A 19,530-nucleotide genomic window follows, 5' to 3' on the forward strand; every position below is an offset into this window, starting at 1 on the left:
CATTGGGCATCATGCTTATGTTAATTTGCTTGAAGGGTCTCTACCGGGCTGCCACAAGAAGAGTCTTAGCTGTGTGATTAAGTGTACTGTGTAATCCCAGGTACTAAAAGGGGGGCTCTGAGTTTAGGAATGGTGTGCTGTCCCTTTGGGAGGATAGATGAGAACAGGGGAATAAAGGACAAGAAGTCGAGTCAAACTGGAAGTGGGAGTACTGCTGGGGGAAAGAGATACTTCTATGGGTGAATCCTGGAGGATTGCTGCTCTTCTCCTTAAAAAAAACTTGTTGGAATGTGTTTTCAAAATGCTTTTAAAAATCTCTAAGAGTATTTTCGGAATTCATACCATAATACCAATTTTATAAAAGCTACATACTTGGCCCAGAACCTGAAGGACCTGCATCTGCAGTGAAAGCCCTTAGGTTCTTAGACTGGCCAGTGAAATCAAATAATGTATCAAAACAAGTATCTTTGGAGCAAAAAGAGGAAAAAAGTTACCCATTGTAAAATTATCTCCTTCTTAAGGCTGCTGTTCTCCCATACTACCTTAAGTTTTTTAAAAGAATATTTTCATAGCATTGAATTTTCAAGATGAAAAGCTTGCTGTTTGGTTATTTTGTGGTTACTTTATAATTAGGATTTAAAAAAAAAAAATTGCAAGTGTTTCATTCCTAAAAGGCTGATTTGAGTTCCCAGGGTTTTTTTGTTACTGGCTATCCAGAATTTATGCTAAATCGATATGCCAACTGATACGTGTTTGCAGTTTTTAATTTAAAAATAAAACTTTCTTACTGTGTTAGACTGAATGTGCAGGTGCACCGGTGAATATGTTGTGGAGACAGTTATATTCTGTCTGTCCTATCACTTGAAAGGTTTTTAAATCCATTTTATATTGTTATCATAATTCATTAGGTCTTTGCCTAGGGTCTGTATACAGCTATGAAAGGAGTATAATATATAAATTTAAAATACTGAAATATTTTGATCCTGTCATAATATGTGGGTGGATATAAGGGAAATTGGTATGCAGTGGTGGGGAACGCATCAGTAAGTAGGAAATTGCCATCTGGAGATCAGGGATCAGTGAGTATCAGCATTGACAGCATTTGTCAAACAGCTTCTATACATTGGGCATAAACAATTGTGTAGTATTTCAGTTGTGACTAGGTTTGTGGGAAGGGTCAAAAGCAGAAAATTTATTTCCCGCTAAATGTAACTTTTAAAAGCTATTTTGAGTAAAAGAGGTTTTTTTAGAGTTTACCTTTTGTAAATACTTGTGTCATCAGAATTGGTAAAAAAATGTTTGAGAGAGTCCATCTAAAGAAGTACTGCTTCCAGGCTTTATTCCGTTGCCAAATGGAAATGTCATACAAATTTAACTCTTTGAAGTGAGTGGCTTCTTTTAGTGCAATTTTAAACCAAAGCTAGACCCATGATTAAAATGTTACATTAATGTAACATGGTAAGGAGTGTAAATACAGTAAAATATTTTAAAACATAGGTGTCGAGTTAAATGATATAGCTTTCCACAAAAGAAATATGTATAACCTGAATGTATTCAGAAATGTTGTGAATGCTCTTTTCAAGACGTGACGTGTACTTATACTAGTGCTGTAGCGTAAGTCATTAATAGTATTATACTGATAACTTTAATACTTTTTACTGTTTTCAGGCATCACCAGCTCAGCCTACGCCACAAACACCAAATACAGGTGGTCGGCGAAGAAGAGCTGCCAATGAAGACCCTGATGAGAAAAGAAGAAAGTTCCTGGAGCGAAACCGGGCTGCTGCTTCCAGATGCCGACAGAAACGGAAAGTCTGGGTGCAGTCATTGGAGAAAAAAGCTGAGGACCTGAGCTCGCTAAATGGCCAGTTACAGGTATACTTTTTCTTTCAAGTAAAAATGTGTAGGTTTTTTCAGTTCTTAATCAGTGATCCTGGATCAATGGAACTTAAACTTGGCATGAAACCTGAAATAGAAATGGTTTTGTAACTGGTGGCTCAGGTCAGAATTGAAAATACAGCATTAATTGTATATACCAGTAAAATAAGAATATAAGAGAATACTCAGATTTCAAGATGTGTAAACTTAAGGATTGTCCCTTTTGTCCTTGTCCATTTTAAATAACTTTCAGACTGTGATACTAAACAAGGCTAACAAGAGGTGTTGGAGTAAAGGCTTATTAGCAAAGTAATAGCCTTACCTTAAAAACATCTTGCTCTTAATAATTTGTATCACAGCCTGAGTTATTTAAATAAGATTTGGTTTGATTTCCTTTGGTTCTTTTTAACTTCACTTTTTTTCCTTTAAAGTGAATGTAGTGCTCGTGAAAGGTGCCAGATTGACATCACTGGAAACTGAAGGCCTCTTTTGTCCACAGAACAGGTACAGCACAGGCAGTGGCAGTGCAAATTTCACCACGCTGCCCTCCCAGTGTGCGTAAATCCTATAGTGAGGGAAGTATACTGTAAGAGGGTAGTCTAGTGTATGTTGCCAATCATTTTTCCACCTCATCTGAGGTTGTCAGTTGTTGGAAAGTTGTCATGTGGACACACTTTTCCCCCGCAGAACAATCCATGACCCTTTTGTTTAAACTATTAAATGTTAAAGCATACTTTCTTAATGTTTTCCAGCAGCACGTGAGAATTGGCACAAAGTATTGTTTCAAAGTACAAAGTCTAAAAGCTTTATTTTGAGAATTACAGAAAGGAAAAATGATGTCATTTCCTAAATGAAGCATTCATTTAGAAAATGCAGTGGAAAGTATTTTGATATTTTAAAGTTTCACTTCTTGTTCTTTCATCAGAGCTGTTCACTGAGTCAAATTCACAGATCTTTTCCTTCCTGTTAAAGCTCCTCTTTCATGCTGTTTGATAATGTCCCAGCTTGACCAACGGGAAAGTAGGGCATGTTGAGATTACTTTTTATCATGTAATTGAAATTACAGTGTATCATGTTCGTGTCTTTAAAAATAGTCAGCATCCCAGACTGTGAAATGTAGGAAATTCCTACCTAAGCACACATCGTGAAATAATTTCCTATGTTCCAAGAATCATGACACTGTGCACCAGCATTAGTTAAATTTCTTGCAAATATATAGTCTTCTCATACCAGTTCACAATCTTTAGACACGTTCCTTTAATGCAGTCACAGTCCTCACTGTAAATCCATTAATTACAAAATGGTTTGTAGCACTATAGTTCAAGTAATCTAAGAAACAAGTGAAGGTAGATCTACAGGAAGAAAAACAGAACAAAAAAGATTTGGCTATATTTCAGTTTTCTTAGTGAAAGTAATTTTTGGTATTATGTGAACTGCCTTTAACTTACCAATTTTTATAACCAAAAACAACATTAACCAAAAGATTTCCAGATTTCCAAGGGTTAACTCGGTAGTAGTGAATTCAAGAAAAAGAATTTTCTTACAGTCTGCCAAAAGCAAAACCGTTAACTGTGAAGAACAGAATGACTTGTAAAGAAAATTGAATGTCAGAGAAATAATTAAACTGTACTTTATGTGAAAACATTAATCAATCCTATATTTCCATAATAATTCTTCACTTGACAGGCTAACACAGCTGATCAGCATAGTGGGCAGTAATGACCCATGATTACTTACCTTATATTTAATAGTAAATTTAATAAGTTTGGAGTTTTGCCTTAGTACAGTTTTATAGACTGAGTGTTAGGGTTTAGTAGTTCATATTTTGTTTAATATCTAAATGACCTGCTCAGCTGAATTTACTGAGATGTCACGTTTCCAAAAGTAGGTTAATACAAAAATGACTACATTGCATTGCTTCACATAACAATCCTGACTTCCTTCAACGCAGTTAGTAGCTTTCTTGTAATGTCTATGTCAAAGCTTCTGATGTCAGGCTATTTCATACTGGAACTCTAACAGTACGTACAGATTTTGAAGAGGTTTACTTGGTTAATGTATATTTTGTTCCGTAGTTTTCAGCTTTCTGTAGATTAACTTCCGCCTACTTTCTTCTTTTAAATGTTTGAATGTAATTTCCTTTTCAAGTATTATTTTTCAAATTTTTGCTTAAGGGAAAATTTCCATCTATTACATCACACCAGTAACATACTTAAGTTACGTTGGCTGTCTTTATCGTAGGCTCTGCTATGTAAGGTTTTTTCATGCTTCCAACCTTTTAAAGTTTATTTACTATTTGATTTTTGTGGACTGTGTCTCCTACTAATATGTTGACTTGTTTATTGATGATAAATTTTATATACCACATTGTGTTGCCTCTGTGCCTTGCACAATACTGCAGGGTATGGTATGCTATATAACATGTTAAGGAAGTATTGACCATGCGTCCCCAGTGGCTGCTCAGTCGTATTGCAGGATCAGATGCCAAAGTTCATTATATGGTCTCTATTTGGTCTCTGTTGCTTTAATAATCTTAGAGGGCAAAGTATTAGTAGAAGAATGGCCTGTCTTCCTCACGAGGTCATTGTAGGTTTTAAAGGATCAGCAATCAGTGGCAGTTCGTACTAATGCTGCAGAAGCTGCTTTAGGAAGGCTAAATTATGAAAGAAATGCCCATAAGTAAAGGTCCTTATCCATACAGGGGTATCTTGTTGAAATTACCCAAAAAGAAATGGGAAGAGCGGTGTTTAACTCTGCTACAGACAATCCCCTATCCCCATAAGTCACATTTACCTGTCTCTGATGATAGTTTTGGTAAATAATACCTCACAAATACTGTCCTACACCTTGCTGAGTAAGGATTAATCTGGTCCCACTTATTACATACGCATTTTGGATCCTGGGAGAAATAGGCAGATACAGAAGAACATATTGTACACTATGTGGTGTATCTTCATAAGAATACAGAAGACAAAGTATCTTTTGAAAACTGGAGTGCAGGTAAAAATAGATATGCTTTCCTCCAGAAACCTGCTTTCTAATGTTAGCACATTTTGAAATGTGGGAACATAAAAACCCTTCTAGACAGCATGTGAGGTATATTTCATGCTTATTTAAAGAAATGTTGATGCCTACACTTGACTTGATATCTCATTAATGAGGAGGACCTTTCCAGTGCAAAAACTCGAAATAATATTTTCTCCATGCCAACGGTTGAAGTGTTTATTCCATGTGTTTCTTCTTGTTAGCCTGTTTTCCATAAAGACCACCACATGTTAACATATTTCGAATGAGATGGAAAGACTTGCTATTGTCACATACATGTTAAGAAAACTACAATGTGTATAGGAACTGGTTCTAACAACCCCCTTTTTTACCAGTCAGAAGTGGTTCTTGCTGGTAATATGTAAATAGCAACCATGGATTGCCTTCCTGTGACATTCCACGTACCACGTGTCTAGCAGACGTACTCTATTCTACTTTCAGGAATGATTTGTGCATTGCATATAGCACTGTTGGGAAACAGTGTTCATGTTATTAACAATGCTAGCTTACATATTCAATGAGAATACCTCAACTTTTTTAGTATAGGAATGCTGTTCCATTTTTTCAAATCTGCTTTAATGTAAGGTAATATATTTGCCTTTTCTATTTCTGTTAGCAAAATTCTTAGTATTTGTAATACAACTGACATTAATCTATAAACTGCATTCTCAAAAATTTTTCATAAAAGTTCGTTTTACTTACACTGATAAACCATGATATGTGCTGTTTGTGTATAAAATTCTTCCTTAAAATGTGGGAGAGAAGGTAGAAAATTTCTGAAAACCTTTTCCCGATTTGATCACTTATTTTGCCAACATTCCTTTAAACTAACAGAAGTATGTTTCATATTCTTGGACATAGCTGCTTCTGTAGATTATCAAGAAGTGTCTCAAAACCACATCAGCACTTTCTTTTTCTCCTCCCAACTATGTCAATTCTGTGCAGCTGCCTGCTTGGCATCCAGATTTGTGGCTCCTCAGTAAATACCATGGTGAACTAAGAGGAGACTGAGAGCTGGAGGCAGAAGTAGTGTGATTTCTTAACAGCCCAAGGTATCAGGACATGTAATGCCAGCTGGTAGAGATTTTGTGGGATTTTTGGTTGGGTTTTTTTCATTACAACCTTTTTTTTGTTTGCAATCGCATTTTTCTTTCCTTAGAAATGTCTGTAAAGTCACATTTTGGCTTTGTTTCAGCTCTTGTTGTTTTAAATATAAAGTTTCTTTGAAGGGATATTTGGCACAATAAAATGATCGAATAGAAAAGTAGTCCTTTAATAATGTAAGAGGATTTTGCAAGTATAAAGGCTTGAAATTTTTTGTCTCTTAAATGGAGAGAGAGGACACAGAGGAGCTTTTCTTTTAAAAATCTGGTATCTTAGTTACAGTATTTATAAACTATGTTACTTAGTGTAATTAAACCTAATAAACTCTGTTCTTAAAAATTATTTTCCTTATTTTGGAATCCTTTTAGTTATAATTCATCTCTTCTCTGACTGCATTGCCTTATTTCTAGCTTCCAAGTAACTAGATGACTCTCTCGTGGTTTTTTCCCCACATAATTTTATTTGCAATCCAATTTTCCTGTGTTTGTTTTTTTTTCTTTAATGCATAAACATATGCATTTACCGAACAATTATGTCGTGTGTGGTATATTATGCTAATGTGCCAAGGTTCTTATAGTTGATAAGTAACTTCAAGTATCAATGGAAAGGATTTATATTTAAAAGAAATCAACCCATGAAAAGCATATATCGTGGCAAGATATGGGTATCACAAAGCATTACAGGTAACTTGATTCTGTAGTTACATAAACATTTTTCTACTGTTTTAAGTGAAAATGCATCTATCAAAATGCCGTACCATTCTTAATTTGGATTGTCACATATAATGCACTTACGTAGCACTTCTCATCTGTAGATACCAAACTGCTTTACAGGGAAGGTAAGTATCGCTGTCCTCCATTTTACAAATGGGGAAATTGAAGCACAAAGAAGTAAAATGACCTTGCTCAAGGTCACCCAATAGTGGAAAGGCACAGCCTGGAAATGAACCCGCTTACTAGATTCTGCAAGTGCTGTCTCCTAGATTACACTCCGCTTTAGTGACATAAGCCGACATTTCAGGATTTTGTCATTATCAATTATTCCTTCATACAACACGTTTATGTATGGTTGCCAAAGAGAAAATTAATATGGAAATCAACAGGCTTTTACTAAATTATTTTCCATTACATGAGATTTTCATTCTCAAAGTCCCCAGTACAAATATCGTCAGCAAAAATCATTCTGCATTGGCTGATTTTTTTTTTTTTTTACCTTTTTTTAATGTTGGCTGTGGCACCTGTTAAATGTGGGTAGTTAAATGTAGGTTTACTCTGATTAGAATTCATCACAAAACCTTGCAGAAGAGTCTTACAGTAGCTGGATCATGTGAATGAGACTATATGTAGAGTCTGCATCTGCGAACTGAAAAACATATGTTGTATTTTCCAAAAAGCATTTCCTGGTTTAAGAAAATCATAACATAAAGTTAGCCAAGTTTCAGCTAATATTTAAGTATTCTGAGATAAAAGAAATGTATATATTTTTGCAATATATACCAAATGGAACCTTCTTGTATTTTATCTACCCCTAAATGAACAACTGAAAATCCTATAAAACTTAATACTTACCTTCAAAAAGTGTGAGCCTAGTAAAGTACGTAACTTTCTTCTCCTTTAGAATGAAGTCACCCTGCTGAGAAATGAAGTGGCACAGCTGAAACAGCTTCTTCTGGCTCATAAAGATTGCCCTGTAACCGCCATGCAGAAGAAATCTGGCTATCATAGTGAGTAATGTTCCATTACCTATAGCCTTAGGCTGCATCAGTGAAATACTGCCAAAGTGAACTGAATGAACATTAAAATTGAGAAGTGCAGTTCTAAAATTACATTAAAGGTTTAAAAAAAAAAATCTCAGAGGTTATTGGAAGACAGGAATGAATATGTGATATTTAGAAATGTGTTTCTAAGTCTGTTCAGTTGAAGTGTTGCGTAACATTGGTGGTTTATGCTGGTTTAATAAATGCATATGATAATTAGCATTTAAGGACTATCGGTTACTACACCTGCTTTGGAAAATATAATTAAAGTATTAGGAGAACATGATAAACCATTTTTTATACTTTATCTTAGCCTTGTACAGTGAAAGGTCCTTGTGGGTTTTTTTCCTTCATCGTAATGAGATTTCAGTAGAGGTAATATAACAGCTGTCCTCATTTACCATAACATCCAGGATCAGTCAAGCCGTTAAAATAATAAGATGCAGGTTCATGGCTCCTACTGTACAATGTCTTCTAGATTGTTTTGATTTCCACATTAAGCAACTACTTTTCTATAAACAGGATATTTTAAAAAGCAGTTCTAATACTGAAGGGAATACTGAGAGTTTCAGTAGCATTTTTTTTCCAATACATATTTTTACTTAAAGGTGCTCATTTGATTTTCATCCTTCCAGCATTTTAAAGGTTAATTATGCTTTCCTGACTTGTAACTTCATTTTTGGATATGATACGCAGTGCCAGAACCAGCTGCTGCTGCTGTAGAATAAATGGCCAATTTTGTCCATTGTACACAAATTTGTTACAAATAACTGAGCTGGGAATGCATTAGGCAACACTCATAATATATAACCCACAGCTTTCGTTTTTATGATTTAGTGATATTTCAGGATATTTGTAAATGTGAAGATTGTTTCTGCCATATGTAGCCACTTCATTTTAATTTGCCAGTGTCAGTAATTCAGGAGAATAAAGGAACATTTTGTATTGCATGCAAACAGATCCTCAGGTGCTTGCGATAAAACTTAATGGCCACCATCTTTACTTGTAGTCATTGTAAGCAATTTCATCAGAATGGGCAATATTTTTTAATTTAAAAGATTCAGGAGATTTAGCAACTCTCTATTGCCATATATATATAGAATACTGATTTTGTCAGTTTTGAGCTCATAAATCTTGGTCCTTTGATCTCCAGTCATTTTGACAAGACAGAAAATAGCATCTTGGAGTAAATTGGAACAGTATAGAAATATGTTTGGGATTTATATTAACAATGATTGCTGCAGGGATGAGGCCATTATGGCTCCCATCTGACAGAACAACATAATTTCGTACGGAAGCTACTAGGGGATAACATTATGCATGCAAGGTTTTTTAAAAAAACAAAAAACTGTAGGTTTCTTGACTTTTGATGTTTTGAGGATGCGTCTTCCTGAATTGGCATGAAAAATATTTAAACATAAGTCTTAAACTGGTAAACTAATTACATGCTAAGGATTTCTTCGTTGAAGAATTAACGAATGGCCTGTTGAGTAATGCTTATTTTCTGCCCTCAGAAAAGGACTATAATGTTCCTCATTTACTAAAGAACGCAAAATGAATAAGAACTAAAATATTAGTTAGTGGAAAAAGCCTACATTTTAGAAAAAAATAAAACAATAGTAAGCAAGGAGATCGGAAGCATAGCTCACCTAGTTTCTTGAAAAGTCTCTTGAAAGTCAAAGTTCAACATGAATGATAGCTGTAATGCCATCCCTCTGAAAGGATTTTGTCACATTATCTCTGTGTCTATTGTTAGGAAAGCATGTTGGCAAAGTTACTTACCCGCAGTACAATTTATGAGAGGAAAAAATGGTTTCAGTTAATACGTTCATGAAAATGGTGTTCATAGAAAGTATTTTTAAATAAACGTATTATGTTCATCAAGTAATCTAAGTTGAATTGCTTCAAAAACGTATTGAGTGGTTTAACAGGCTGTGTCTCTGGAAGAAATTGAAGACACCAGATTACAGAGCTCCTGCATTGCTGAATATTGTGTGCTGCTGAGACAGTGCTCTTTTATACTATGCAGACCGTAACAGCTAAGTCCACTATTTAATGGAGTTTCATGTATGATGCACTGAAATAGGCACAAATAATCTATTGCTTTTCAGGGTATTTTTGGCACTTACTTTTACATATCTTTTAAGATCTTTTGGATTTCCCAGGCACATTTTTGTCTCAGGCCAAGTGAAAAGCACGACAGTGCAGATACCCCTTTCTTCTTCTAACATTGTTCTTGGGATTGTATTTTCCTTATTTAAAAAGTTTTGTGCCTGCTTCAAAAGAGAGTGTCATCAGGACAGAAAAATGGTTGTTGCGCTTTGAGGCAGTATGGATTAATTTCTGTTGCAATGTTTGAGTTTCCAGCCAGTGTAAACTTTTTTATTTCCAAAAAAAGGATGTTATTGGTTCTGAATGCATCTTTAAACACTGGGGCGGGGGGTGGGGGGAAGTGCTGTGTATAGGAGAAATCAGTTCATTTATTTTTCATTTTAGCTCTTCTATACCAGATTATTTCTAAAAGTCTTCTGCAATACTCCTATATTTTCTCACATTTTTTCTGGACTTGGAACAGGAAAAAGGTGAAAACTTCTTAGCAGAAAATGTGTTGTGAAAATTAGAGTTGTAAAAAAAAAAAAAAAAAAAAAAAAAAATTAAAGGGTGTTTTAGGAATTTTTCATATTTTTCAAAAGGACATCATAATATTCAAGAACATTTGTACAAAACTGGATATAAAGGAAGATAAATAGAGGCTGCAATGTAGGTAGTACCAAATGGGGGGTTTTGTGTTCTTTCTCTAGTTAGTTTTAAAGAAATGGTAGAAGGTGACTAACCAGTTTCAGACCTTGAATAATTTGAACCACTCAAACCACTATGTTCCTACAGCCTGTTCTGGACAGTCGACAGTCCTTCAGTGACTGCAGGGGATATGCACAAAGGCACACTCACTGGAAGTGAGCAGTTCTAGGCTTGAGTCCCTCTACAGTCCACGGATGGCCTGATGAGAATTACTGTGAGGCTTCCTTTCTAGTGATTACCAGGGGACCGAAAGGAGTTCTGGATCACATGTCAATGCTTGCATACTCGCTCCCATTTTGGTTTTGGTGGGGTTTTTTCTTCTGAAGACTGAAATCCCTCTTTGCTTGCCTTACTGGAAGCTATTGGTAAGCAATGCTAAGAAGCAAATAATAGCAATGTTTGATGACTCTAAAAGGGTGCTTTTTAGTACATCCTCAAAAGTCTCCTCTCTGCTTTGTTTTATATTTTTAAAATCTTTTCTATAGCTCAGTCTAGCCCACGTTGTGTTCCATTACCAAAATGGCTCGCTGCTTCTCATGATGCAGCCTGTCTAGGAACTATGTAGCCTTCAGGAAAGTTCATGTGATGTAGGTCTGTAAATTTTCAGCCTTCTAATGTACAGCACACGTTACTTCTGTAGATTCATTTCTAATTTGGACCATGCATTTCCCTTGGTTTGAGGCAAAGCTGGGGGAACCATTAAAAAACGAAAAAGCCTAGGCTTTTTTCTACATTGTTAGGTACATTATGATTCTGGTATGTATCAGTTGCGCTCTTGAAACCATAGTCCTGTGCCTGGCAATTCTCTGGTCAACTAAGAAAAAAGAAAAAAAAAAACCTGTCAGAATTTAAATACGACTTTCCTGTGTTCTTCTGAAAGCCTTTGTTCTTTATTCCCAGTCTTCAGGCTTAAGAAAACAAGTCACCTTTGTAATGAGGTGACTTTAAGTATCTTCTCTATTCATTGAGTAGATTTTCTTGTTTGGTTTTAATTCTTCAAATGGAGTTCTGTATTCAGTTTTTGGCTGCTATTCCTGTAAAGTTAGGGCTACATAAGGAAGGATGTTGAAGGAAATCTAAATAGCTATTCTTTAGGGTGGCACCTCATTTCTAAATATTACTTTGTAGTTATTGCAAGGATTTACGCTTGCAGTCAAATTTATTACCATAAACTAGTGTTAGGTCTGCATCTTTTACAATCACTTGTCTGCTGTAAGCTCCCCGCCTCTAGCCCCTGGCATCTGAAATTACCTGAATCGTGTGCTTTTGTCTCCTCAGCACAGTATGTTTGTTCATCTGCTCAATGATATGAAAACTTCCATTGTATATTGGTGATCATAAGTATTCTCATAACTGTTTCTTCCATTGCATATATGGGCTTCCTGAGCCCATCAAAATTAGAAAGTCAAGCCTTTCCCATGTTCTTTACCACTGTGATATTATTACAGACATTTCTTTTGAGTTAAGTTAACAACATACATGTTAAGGGATACAGAACAACGGAAGACCTTCCTTCTCTGGCTGAAAGATAATGTTCTACTTTACTTCCTCTCTATCTCTGGCCTGTAGCATTTAAAACTAACCCTTTTTCTTGAGGATAAGGAGGATTTGGCCAACAAGGAAATCGGGGATCAGCAAAAGAAGCATAATAGGAAGATTGAGACTCATAGGAGAATAATAACAGCGCTGAAGAGGAGGAGCAGGTGTTACGGCAGGGAGACTGTATTCGGTACATGTTGTCCCACTTGCTGCCATTTCATTCTGTCTGAGGGGAAGAATATGCTACTGTCATAATTAGTAATTCAGTAGTTTTCAGGAAGTGGCACTAGAGTTTCTGTTTTTAACAAAGTTTGCATGTGTTCCTTCTTACCTGTTTTTACGTGAGATCTTGTAGGTCTTGATAGATGTGTAGCAAAGATGAAATCCTGTTGAATAGTGTTAACTGAATTGGCACTCGTTCATGTTCTTTTTCTTCTTGAATGGGCAAATCCTACTAAGGATCACAAACGTCTTTCAGAAGTATTTTAATTTTCTTCCTCTTGCTGTATACAGTTACCATGTAACCTTAGGATATGTGGTAATTGTCAGCAGACCTCGCTCAATATCATCTGTCTCTATCTCCTTTAACGCCTGAAAGATCTGTTTTTGAAAAAATGCAGTATGTGTAAAATAGTTGGCCTCATGGATAAGAACATTATGATACTTTCAAACGATTATGTCCACGCTCTTGTAGTAGAGGTATAAGAGAAATTGCTAGCTTGTTCGTGTAGGCAGTATTTCTTAGAAAGAAATAAGGCAGTTTTGCTTGCTTTTACCCATCCTTTTTGACCTTACCGTTCTTTTCCAGAAGTGGTCGATAATAGAACTGTTGTTTTCAGGCTTTGAAGAGGAGGGTGTTCTTAGTATGCATAGGGTTTGCTCAAAGATCTTTATGTTGGGGACTTGACTTGCTAATTCAGTGAATTTTCTTACCCGTAGCTAGTATGTCGTATAAACCTCAGTACATCATAAACTTCATTTCATCATTGTTTGTTCATGCTTAGTGTTCCTTTTAGTTGCTGCTATTAGCCTGGTCTTCTATGGAAATGAGGCTACGATACCACGGTGTTGTTCATCTTTTAGTGTTAGTGTCATCCTTTCCCATCCCTTCTCTTCCCCTGGGTAACTTCTGAATTTGTAGGCCAATCTCAAGCAAATCTGAAAGGGACTGCAAAGACAAGTCTAGAGAAAATCAAGCTTTGTTCCATTGCTATGTCACAAGCAATAGTTCATGCTTCTTCTGGCTATGTTTGTGTGTATCTTTCTATACTGCTATGTTATACAATAGTCAGTAGTGTTTTAAAAGGGACTTCCAGTATTCCATCTGTATACTGGGTTTAAGTCAGCGTATAGGACTATTGTGAAAAATACTTGAAAACACTAAGTAGCACAAAGTGATACCAGAAAGTTATAATTAAATTTGGTGTTCATACTTCTAATTTTGAGGGAAAAACAGTAGGCTTATTTTCTTTTCTGGTTTTTTAGGCTTTAGCTCAGCTTTTTGCTTGACAGTGTTTGCATAATGCCTTGGCTAACTTTTGCAGCTCTGGAAAAAAAGGATTACTTTAGCATGACTAGGATGTCTATGCAAGAAAGACATTTTAAATCATGCTTATTTTGTAAATTCTAGTTTTGCACAATGAGAATTATTTTTTAATCTGTTTACCCTCTGTCATGAGAAAAAATTATGCAACTGTGTGGCTAATTCACTTCAGTTTTGTGGAGAACACCTGAAGTATTCTTGAAGATATTTTTAAAATCAGTTTTAACAATTTTAAATCTTACCGAGAGGCATTTTTGTATACTAAAGAAGTTACTGAACATCACACTGTTAAAAGAATGTTGGTTGAAAACTTGTGGAAGTATTGTCCCATTAATATAGTGGTGTCAGTAATATTTTTTCAGCTATCATATTCATGATCACAAGTATTAATTACTGAACGTAGAATTACTCTCGTTTGATTACAAAGCAAATGCAGTAAATAGTATATGTTAAAAATCTAAAGCCAATTCATATAGCACCAAGAGATCTGGTAGCATTTTTAATCTATAAATATTGCTTACTGACATAAGCATTCATCATTAGAATTAGGCGTGGTACCCACCAGCTGATTTACTAGGCAGGAAATCGGACAGTTTTAATCATGACTTTGAAGATGTGAAAATGTTCTTGTTTTCTGAATGTTCCATACTGCAGTCCATATTTTTTGCTTACAAAGTAGTATTTTCTTTAAAAAATGAAAATAAGATTCTTTTGCAATTTCTTCTGTGTTACACCATGAATTTTACTTATTTAGGGGATGATTGCTGTTACCTGGGACGTGGTGGTGTGCATTCCAGGGAAAAAAACAAATGAATTTTTCTTCTTCAGCTGCAGACAAAGATGACAGTTCGGAAGACATATCAGTGCCAAGCAGTCCACACACGGAAGCTATTCAGCACAGTTCTGTCAGCACTTCCAACGGCGTAAGCTCAACTTCCAAGGCAGAAGCGGTGGCCACCTCCGTTCTCACCCAGATGGCGGACCAGAGCACAGAGCCGGTGCTTTCCCAGATCGTCATGGCGCCTCCCTCCCAGTCGCAGCCTTCAGGAAGTTGATTAAAAACTTGCATTGCATCAGTTTCTTAGATATACATTTGTGACTTTAAAGGGAAATCAACAAAAGACCAGTCTCCGTCTAGGAGAAACTGTAGCTTAAAATTACTCATTTTTAAAAATCCAACTTAAATTTGGCTTTAACGATTGGCAGGTGAAGATGAGACAGAACACCAGTTCTAGTCTCTTTGCAAAAGACTTTTTTTTTTTTTAATTATTAGTTTTACTAGTTATTTTTTGTGCTTAATGTGTAAAGTGTGTGTACAGTACAATGTGGTTTATTTCATTTTTAATTTGGTATTATTTCAACAAACATTGGGGTGAATTACTAAAGGTCATCCCCAAGACTGTGATAGTAATATTATGTGACATTTTTATACCAAAGTTCTGCATAGTCCCTATTGACTTTGTAATGTTAGCAAGGTCATAAAGCACTAGGCAAGAGAAAGACAGTAACAGTAAATTTGCTTTTAGTCTTTTTGCCTTTTTGTTGTTTTGCACATTATGAGAGGAAGAACATTGGGAGAAAAACGTTTGGGTTGGTTTATGTATAGCGTTTTGGTTGGCTTTTTAACTGTTGGGGTTTTTAATTTGTTTAATAGGGCCAGTACAGTATATGAGATACAGTACTCTTATGCACATACCTATCCTAGATGAGGATCATTACTAAATAGATTGATTTTTTTTTATTATTATTTTAAATTGATGTCAGGTGGTGTTTTTTTTTTCCCCTCCGACACTTTCATTCTGGGGGGAGGAGAGCTTTATTTCTCCAGTCAGAACAGATATCTATAACTATCCTTTGTTGCTAGGCTGAAACCAGTAAGCATATTGTAAAATACAGGGTTATCAAATATGGAATACTTAGTATTCCAAAGTAGGTTGATACTTTGTGGATTTTTGAGTCGCAGACTAAGGAGTTTACTCATGGTTTTGGATGCCAGAAAAGCCTAAAATCCTTCTTCAGACAACTCAAGACTTTTTTTTGTCATTGTCTTGTATTTGCAAGCTAACTTGTACTTAATTCTTGTGTAAGCACTGTCATCTTTTAGTAGCAAAAATTTTGATACCTTTCTTGTGGGAAAAAAAAAAAAAATCAGTATCTACCGTATCTTGGAAACAATGTAATTATAATGTGGTGTGTGTGGTGTGTGCGTGAGAATGGTTCAGTAGTTAATGCCAGCAGTCTTTTGCTTGAATGTTTAAAGATGCCTTCAATGTGATGCTGGCTGATAGGTGATTGCAGTTTTAAAATGTTATTTACTGTGCGAACTTGGATAACTAACATTCCATGATGTAGTTTGTTTCTGATGAGATGATTGTAGGTACACTTTTTCTCATTATCCAATCATCTGTAGGATACTGAGTTTTTTAAATGTGCCATTATCTATTTTGATTCTGTACTCATGTTCAAAATACAGTACAATATTTTACAATAGATTAAGTTGTTTAAAAAAAGTAGATGTGTGCTTTCAGGTCGGAAAACTTTGTATAATAGCAAAAACAGATGCATAGTAGCAACTGGCAGTAAAGCAGGATTCCATTATGTATATAACAAAGATTTAATGCATTTATAATGGGTTGTGTAGTTCATTTGCTCTTCCTTCTCCACACTATACTATGTGTTTTTAAGTGTCAGTGCCATCAAGTTTCTATTTGATTCAGTTTTAAATCTAAAAATGTAATTGATCCACAGGAAAATCATAATTTCTACAATATATATACAACCATACTATAATGAAAACTGGACAAAGAAGTATCTAAGTCATATATGTATCATTGCAGGGCTTTAAGCATGAAAATAATAGGGATTCTAAATATTTTGTATTTTAAAACTAAGAAAGTTGAGTTGGTAACCTCATGTGTTTAAAAGTCTTACTTTCCCAATTTCAATATAAAAAGCTGTAACAGTTACTGAACATTTCCAGGGTGGTGAAATACAATGGACCTCTTGTGAGAAGGAAATTAATTGCAAAGGCACAAAATGTGAATTCTGCAAGAAAGCTATACAGTCACTTTTCATTGTAGTTTTGGTGGAATAGATAAGGCCTCATTGATTATACTATAATCAATCTCCTAAACACAAAGGCTTTTAAATCATATTTATATAAGTGGAGTTTTTTTATAACAAAACTGTCGCGCTTGTAAAATAAGTCTACATAAGTGTATAGGAGACGTGTAAACAGTTCATGAATTTAACAGTGGGGCTGGAAAAAGAACCATTAAAATCTGTGTTCAGCAAATAGAGAAAAGTTATTTGTCGTACTACCATGGATTCCGTTTTGCGACGTATGTCACACTACTTCTGTACTTAGCATTTTGGGTCTCTACATTTGACATGTTTCACAAACTGTACTGTTTTCTTTTATGTGCAGTTTGCATGAGTAAATCATCAAAGAGAATAAAATCTATCTTTAAGTTATGTTCCTATTTTAATGAAATTATAATTGTTCTCAAAGGCAGCACTGTCTTCAGACTTATTTCTTCATCCTTGCAATTACAGCGTTCTTCTGGAAGTCATTACTATAATGTCAACGTAATGTTACGTAAATAAGAACACGTATGTTTCCTTAGAAAATAAGCCGAATTCCATTGCTCTGCAGTTGAGTTCTAGCAGCTTCTGAGGAATCAGCCTTGTATCGTTAGTTCCAGGAGCCCAAGGTAATCCGCAGATAAAGGAGTTCATAAACATAGCTTGGTGATCCCAGATGTTGCTCAGCCATTTCTGCTTGCTGTGAGTCCCACAGCAAAGGCGTTGCGTGGAATCAGAATTTCCAGCTAGCTTCCAGATATCTTAATCTTACCTTAATCTACATGAAGCTAGGAAATAACAGCTAGAGTCAGATGAACTGCCACAGTTCTGTTGTGAAAGGTTGAGAAAAGATCATGCCCTCACATTTGATTTTTAGAATATTAAAAATGGTTTGGGCTTATTTATGAATGTTGGAAACATGATATATGGTGCGGCACATCCTGTTACGTCATCGTTTGAAAAGCTCTTGACAGAACTCTGATACGGAGGCTTTGGAGGGGAAAAAAAAAAAGGTAAAGTTGCTGTGTACTTGCATTATTGCATGTATTGACCAAAGGAAATTAAACTGCACACAACTTTGAGCCCGGTATGAGAATAACACCCAAGGCCTCTGTTGCTTCGTTATGTTCTTTTTCTGACTATATGAGTTACGCTTGGCACGCCGAGGAGAAAAACACGAAGGCTGTGTAACAGGGCAACTGGGGGGGGGAACCAACCCAGTTTTTATTGTCTACACTGTAAAAAGACCCGGGTTTATACATAACTATCCAATCCAAGTGAGCTTTTTCTCTTTAAAATGCTAATAGAGGCTGGGCAAAGAAAGGTATTACGCTCATGGAACGAGATGACAGAAGTGTCGGATGAGTGGTGATTTCAGCTACCAGAATTACAGAAGTAATTTGCTTAGAGACAGACACAAGCATTTTAATTGGTCATCATAAATGATAATGAGGAGAAAACATAGTGAAATTAAGTGCATCCTAATAAAGTAAGGTATGTTAAATTGCACTGAAGGAAACTTCAGCAATGCTTCTTGACATGATTAATATACTCATGACAATGTGTCTAATGAAGGTTGTTTGCATTTGTATGCTGCCTGTTGCTTCCCTCAGAGAAACAATTTGAACTGCACTCATTTACATTGCAGAACAGTGAGTGTAAGATTGGCTTACAGCAGTCTTTTCCTTTACATTTATTTTTAACCAACGTATCAACAGTAATACAGGTATGATTTATTTAAGCCGTGTCTTGTATAACACTGTGTAGGGTAGGTCCAGGTGACACTATCATAAAATAATTTAGATTTTCAGAGTTTGATATTCTTTCATAGTGAGTCTCCTGACCTTTTAATTTTAGGTTTTAATATGACTTTTTTTCTTTTTTTTTCTTCATGGCGTTTAAGATCATGACCTTTCTTGTTCTTCACTTTCTTCCTCTTCAAAATATTTTTTTCTTGCTGTGTGATGAGCCCCAGAAAGCGCTGATCTATTTAGTGTGGAATTTCTTCTTTTTGCATATTGCTTCCTCCTTGGTTGTGTTAACTCTGCTATAGCAAACTTTCATTTCAAGAAGTTAGTGGTCAGGAAAGGAATTTCTGCATGTTGTGTATCTTGTCTTCTTCAGCTAAAATAGATAGGAGAAGCTTATGAAATCCTGACATTGACATCCTCCTAGAATAAGATATATTACAAAATACAGCTTTAGTTCTGGAAGGATGTCCTGAATCCCCAGTATGGAATTCTTAGTGTTGCAAAAAATTTCATTACAGATGCTCTGCACAACTAATGCGAGCAGGTTGTATGCCGATGGCTTCATAATTGTGCGAAGTGCAGCTCTCTCCAAAAAGAGTGTCTGACTTCCTGGGTGGGGTTAGTTATAATCTAATTACATGGCTGTCAATAGAATAACAAGACACATAAACTTGATCCAATTTGTGTAGTTATTTTATTTTAAACCTTGCTCAAAGTCTCTATCCTTCCTCTATTACCATTTTTATAATGCTGATGTATGTTGTTCCAAGCGCTTTTTTCCTATCCATTTTTGGGGAAGAAGAGGGAGGGGAGAGAAGGTTCTTAAATTTTTAAATAAACTACCTATAACAGAATTTAATCTGGGAATGAATACTTAATCAGAAAAGTGTTGTGAAATCATTATGCAACTATATTTATTATTTTTAATCCATAGGTAAAGAGACAGTAGCTTAAGCTGCACAGACTGATCGGAAATGGTAACAAGCATACAAGGTACAAAACAGCTTGAATCAAAGAAAAGGAGTCCTGCT

General features: G+C 35.5%; 1 protein-coding gene across 4 annotated transcripts in view; it reads left to right on the plus strand.

The window, feature by feature from the left end:
* The window catches only part of ATF2 (activating transcription factor 2), a 50,982-nt gene extending 33,804 nt beyond the window's left edge, over window positions 1-17,178 (plus strand). For all 4 annotated transcript variants that reach the window (XM_076342577.1, XM_076342580.1, XM_076342579.1 and 1 more), the window contains 3 exons: window positions 1,669-1,875; window positions 7,645-7,750; window positions 14,493-17,178. In XM_076342577.1, coding sequence (XP_076198692.1) covers window positions 1,669-1,875; window positions 7,645-7,750; window positions 14,493-14,719 — 540 coding nt within the window. In that variant the 3' untranslated portion in view covers window positions 14,720-17,178. The remainder of the gene's footprint in view (window positions 1-1,668; window positions 1,876-7,644; window positions 7,751-14,492) is intronic.
* The last annotated feature ends 2,352 nt before the right edge of the window (window positions 17,179-19,530 follow it).

This window comes from Aptenodytes patagonicus, chromosome 6 (assembly GCF_965638725.1).
Source record: "Aptenodytes patagonicus chromosome 6, bAptPat1.pri.cur, whole genome shotgun sequence".
Classification (NCBI taxonomy): Eukaryota; Metazoa; Chordata; class Aves; order Sphenisciformes; family Spheniscidae; genus Aptenodytes; species Aptenodytes patagonicus.